Source organism: Papilio xuthus, unplaced genomic scaffold (genome assembly GCF_000836235.2).
Source record: "Papilio xuthus unplaced genomic scaffold, Pxut_1.1 DF829758.1, whole genome shotgun sequence".
Classification (NCBI taxonomy): domain Eukaryota; kingdom Metazoa; phylum Arthropoda; class Insecta; order Lepidoptera; family Papilionidae; genus Papilio; species Papilio xuthus.
In genome coordinates, this window is record NW_013528891.1 from 3,518,351 (window position 1) to 3,522,917 (window position 4,567).

The window sequence follows — 4,567 nt, forward strand, 5'->3', positions numbered from 1 at the left end:
CGATGATCATAAATTTTATAATTTTCACAGACGGTAGTCGTACAATTGTGAGTCGTACAGTAGTCACAACAATCGTGTGACGAAACGTTATTAAATGGTTAATACTTTTATTAAATTGCCAAATGTTTTAATACTTACTCTAATGTGGGCACGATATAATTAGTTCTCAATTCAGTTATATAGGCGCTGTTTGCTGATGTAGCTTCTATAACAAATATAATTTCAGCTTGTATTGGTGTTTCTGGTGCGTTAATCACCACCATTTTTATGTATTTTACTTATACTTAGAGTACATTTAAACCATTACTTTGATACTTAATAGTTTAAGTAGAATTGAAACATGTCCTTATAATATATTTGAAATATTTAGTATTCCATTTTGTTACAACTTATCACGACATTTTGTTGACTTCATTTGAGTTTGAGAACGAGATTGACATTGACACAAGTTTCCACTTTGACAACCTGTGTTCAATGGAGTTGCAAATTTGTATAAATTTTATGAAACCCCCATAAGACCTCAAACAACAGGATTAACTAAAGATCTGGGTATATTTATGAATGATTATTTTATCCTTTAGCATTATAAAACAAATACGCACTGAATCTTATTTCCTCCAACTTTTTCTGAACGTTATCTGTGTATTGCGGTGACAGTCATATGTCATATGGTTTCTATACGTCACTTGTTTGTCATTTTGTTGTCACAAAAAAGATAAGAATAATAAACTATCTCAAAATATCTTTTTACGTTTTCGTCTAATTTTTATCTACGTGTTAATTTGTTACGTGCGTTTTATATCAGTCTCAGTGCCGGCATTGTGCTTTACAATTCCCGTAGCTTAAACTAGCTTTAAATATAATGGAAAATTCTTTTCGTTCTCTTCGTATTTTAAACCGGCTTTTAAGAAAGCCTGTTAGTATAGCTAATTATAAGTATGCATCAACTGCTCCTGTGAAAGAGGAACTTAATTCTGAGCTTCTGACATCATTCAATCAAGATATAAAAGCGGGTATGTGTGTATTAATCGATTCGTTGTTAATATAACCTTGATTAAAGGAGAATGTGGGGTTATTAAACAAATAACCCAAGCATTGATTGTACGAAGATCAACGCTACGTACCATATTATTGAGAATTTTAATTCCGCGGACCTTTTCTGGCAACCTAAGAATACCCACCAAAATTTCATTAAAAACTATCTGCATTTGATAACACTCTGCTCCTATATTCCTTCAACTTGTGCAACCTTAATTTTATTCCTGCCACCCCATCCCAGTCTTCAATGGGCTCCAGTAGCCTGGCTCCCTTACCATGGATTCCTGAGACCAAAATCTCTGTTTAAAACACATTGTTATCTTTGTTTTGTCAAAGATTTTTTCTTTTTATAGTTTTAGGGACTTTCCTTCCTTTGAACATGTGAGAGCCATAACCATCTGCTAGAAAATAATTACAACTACAAGTATACAATTGAACAACAAAAAAATACAAATAATAATAATGGAAAACACATGTACAATACTATAAAGCCTTCAGAACCATGCCCCAGACTCCATCTGCTAGGTCTTGGTCAAAGATAATGTTTTATACAGATTGGTTTCAGAAACCAACGGTTAGAGTATGTAATTTGTATAAACATATAATGATTATTTTACTTTTCAAAGGTGGTGTTGTACCAGTATTTAGAAGAGCCTTATTATTCCCAAGTCGTGTAGCCTTACAAGATGACATTGGTATCTACACATATGCAGGTCTGCATCAAGCAGCGTCAGCACTTAGTGATGAGATTGCTGCACAACTTTGTAAGTTAATTACATAATTCAAGTGTTCCGACACTTGTATATATACTGTTGTCTCTGTTTTATTGAAAAGAATGAAAGGGATGACAATATGTATGTTTACAAGTGTCATGACAGTCTTTGGTTAGTTATACATTATTCTAACAAGTTTAATTACAGTGGAACCTGGTAACTAGAGTTCAATATATGGTAATATTTTTCTTGCTGATAGAGGTTTCTCGCTTATGAAGTTTGGACCAGACAATGAGTTGCTTTTAGAGTTTTCACTTATAATGTTCAAATGTACATGTTTACTAAGAAATGAAAATATTGTTTTATGATGTGTTAGTTTTAGGGTTCCGTAACTCATTGGGAAAAAACGGAACCTTATAGGATCACTTTGTTGTCCGTCTGTCTGTCTGTCAAGACCCCTTTTTTAATATAGTCTAACTCGGAGAATCATAATCGTATTTCAGGTCTATTTTACGGATAGGCTTTTAGATACATTTATAATTTATTACATGCATATTTTAAAATGTATCAATTTACTATTGTAACATTTAAAATAAATGATTTAAGATTGTAACATTTGTAACACTTTGTGTATAGTGGGTGAAACGCAACGAACAATCGCATACATGTGCAGTAACAACGCCTCGCACGTCATCACGCAGTGGGCTATATGGATGACAGGGAACATTGGTAAGTAAAGATTATTTAGTATTGAAATTTCTTTTTCCAAATAAACTTTAACTACTTTGAAAAAATTACATCTAAATCATCCAAATGAACCAAGGAAATATACAAATGTCAGATTGACATATGCTATAGTCGAACCTGGACAAGCAAGAGTTTAGACTCTGTTTCTTTAGAAACCGCGATAACCTTATAGAGGTTTCTCGCTTTTGAGAGGTCGTCTGATGGGACAGTGACTCGCTTATAGACATTTCTTGCTCCTGGTTTGAATCTATATGTTTGGCTAACGTTATGTAGTAAGAAAATAAGGAATTTTAGTTAAAAATTCTATAATATTGTGTACAATTTATGTTTTCATTTTTAGAATTGTAAATTACAGTAACATTTTTATTTCAGCTATCCCACTTTCTTCACTTCATCCTCCGGATATGATCAAATATTTCCTAACAGACAGTACGGCTAGCTTAGTTATATGTACACAGGAATACGAGAAACTGTTACGTCCGATAACATTAGAAGTTTCAACACCTCTACTAATCGCTGGTAGAGAGAAAGAAGTAACCGCACAATTATATCAACCTAATACATCATTTATGAAACCAAAGATGGAAGAAACTTTAAGTGATATTGGTAAATCAAATATCTGGTATGGGGAAAATGATGCCATGTTAATATATACTAGTGGTAAGTGTGTTTCGACTGTAAAACATGTTGTGATACATATTGTTGTACCTATGCTTTCAGGGAGAATGTAAAGTATCTTACTTCTTATTAATGTTAGGAAGAAAATCCGACCATTGGCGCCAAAGGATTCTAACTAATAATGTCTAAAACTAATATTATAAATGCGAATGTTTAGATGGATGTATGTTTGTTTGAAAGTATCAGAAGCAGAAGAACAGCTCAATGGATCTCGATGAAATTTAGCAGGGATGTAGAACATAGTCTGGAAGAACACATAGGCTACTTATTAAGTTATTTTTTTATACCGCACTAACGGTGTCGCTTGCGATAGCTAGTATGACATAAGATTTTGATTACATGTACAGTTCATTGCAAATTTAATGACCGCTCGTAATTTCGCATGTCACACTTTGTACAAACCGAACCAACATAATGCGTGAACCTTATATTTAATTCAAAATCAGCCCTATATCGAATGATATTTTATTCAAAGCCCTTGTGTAGAATAATTGTAAGAAATCTTATCTTATTAAGCTAAATTAAGCGTACTTGAGTGCGAAAGTTAGTCTACTATATGAATTGTGCTGTACTTATTACTTAAGGGAAGAATAGGTATCTTTTATAATGACTTGCGGATTTAAAGAGAATTTGATAAACAAAATACCATTATTACTGATAAAATTGATAAGATTTGATTACGTTCAGATCGGATTAATATATTTATTTCACACACACCTGTGTTCAATTTACACAATTGTTTATCTTAATTTATAAACAGATAGATGGATACGATATGGATCTTTGTTTTCAAACAACTATGGAATTTTAACTCACAAGAATAAAATTTGCTACACCTAGTTTCTAAAAATGTACAGTAAAAATAATTTTAATTCCAGGTACAACAAGCAAGCCAAAAGGCGTTGTATGGACACATAATATGCTCAGTACACAAATAGCAGCATTGCACACCGCGTGGCAGTACTCAGCTAATGATGTTGTACTGCATACACTTCCCTTACATCATATACATGGACAATTGAATTCCTTGAACGCCTCGTTAGCAGCTGGAGCACGGTATACATGCTTTTTGTTTCAATATTTGTGTATGAATTTGAATGGTTTTGATTGATTGAAATTGCAGGCTCTGTTTAATATAATCAAATTATCAGAACCTATTTTTGAATGTTACATAAAAAGCTTTGTTCCATTCTATAACCACTTTAAGTCTATAATGTTACAATTTTAAATATTACACATGTTACAATCTTAAATGTCACATGAATGTTACAGTTTAAAATGAACTCCATGTTACATTTTAAAACGAACTTATTTCAGCATACGTATGTTATCGTCGTTCGTATCACATGTTGTGTGGTCTCGCTTACTCGGTATGGGAGAGAGAGAGGAAG

At 32.7% G+C, this 4,567-nt stretch overlaps 2 protein-coding genes across 2 annotated transcripts in view; one reads left to right on the plus strand and one right to left on the minus strand.

Moving 5' to 3' along the window:
• The window catches only part of LOC106118365 (mediator of RNA polymerase II transcription subunit 25), an 11,749-nt gene extending 11,308 nt beyond the window's left edge, over positions 1 to 441 (minus strand). Inside the window, exon 1 of the mRNA XM_013313059.1 lies at positions 139 to 441. Within this exon, the coding sequence (XP_013168513.1) occupies positions 139 to 263 (125 nt within the window). The 5' untranslated portion in view covers positions 264 to 441. The remainder of the gene's footprint in view (positions 1 to 138) is intronic.
• A 250-nt stretch (positions 442 to 691) lies between these two features.
• Acsf3 (Acyl-CoA synthetase family member 3) overlaps positions 692 to 4,567 on the plus strand; it is a 7,228-nt gene continuing 3,352 nt past the window's right edge. Inside the window, exons 1-6 of the mRNA XM_013313146.1 lie at positions 692 to 1,013; positions 1,665 to 1,802; positions 2,388 to 2,480; positions 2,871 to 3,158; positions 4,055 to 4,232; positions 4,494 to 4,566. Coding sequence (XP_013168600.1) covers positions 863 to 1,013; positions 1,665 to 1,802; positions 2,388 to 2,480; positions 2,871 to 3,158; positions 4,055 to 4,232; positions 4,494 to 4,566 — 921 coding nt within the window. The 5' untranslated portion in view covers positions 692 to 862. The remainder of the gene's footprint in view (positions 1,014 to 1,664; positions 1,803 to 2,387; positions 2,481 to 2,870; positions 3,159 to 4,054; positions 4,233 to 4,493; position 4,567) is intronic.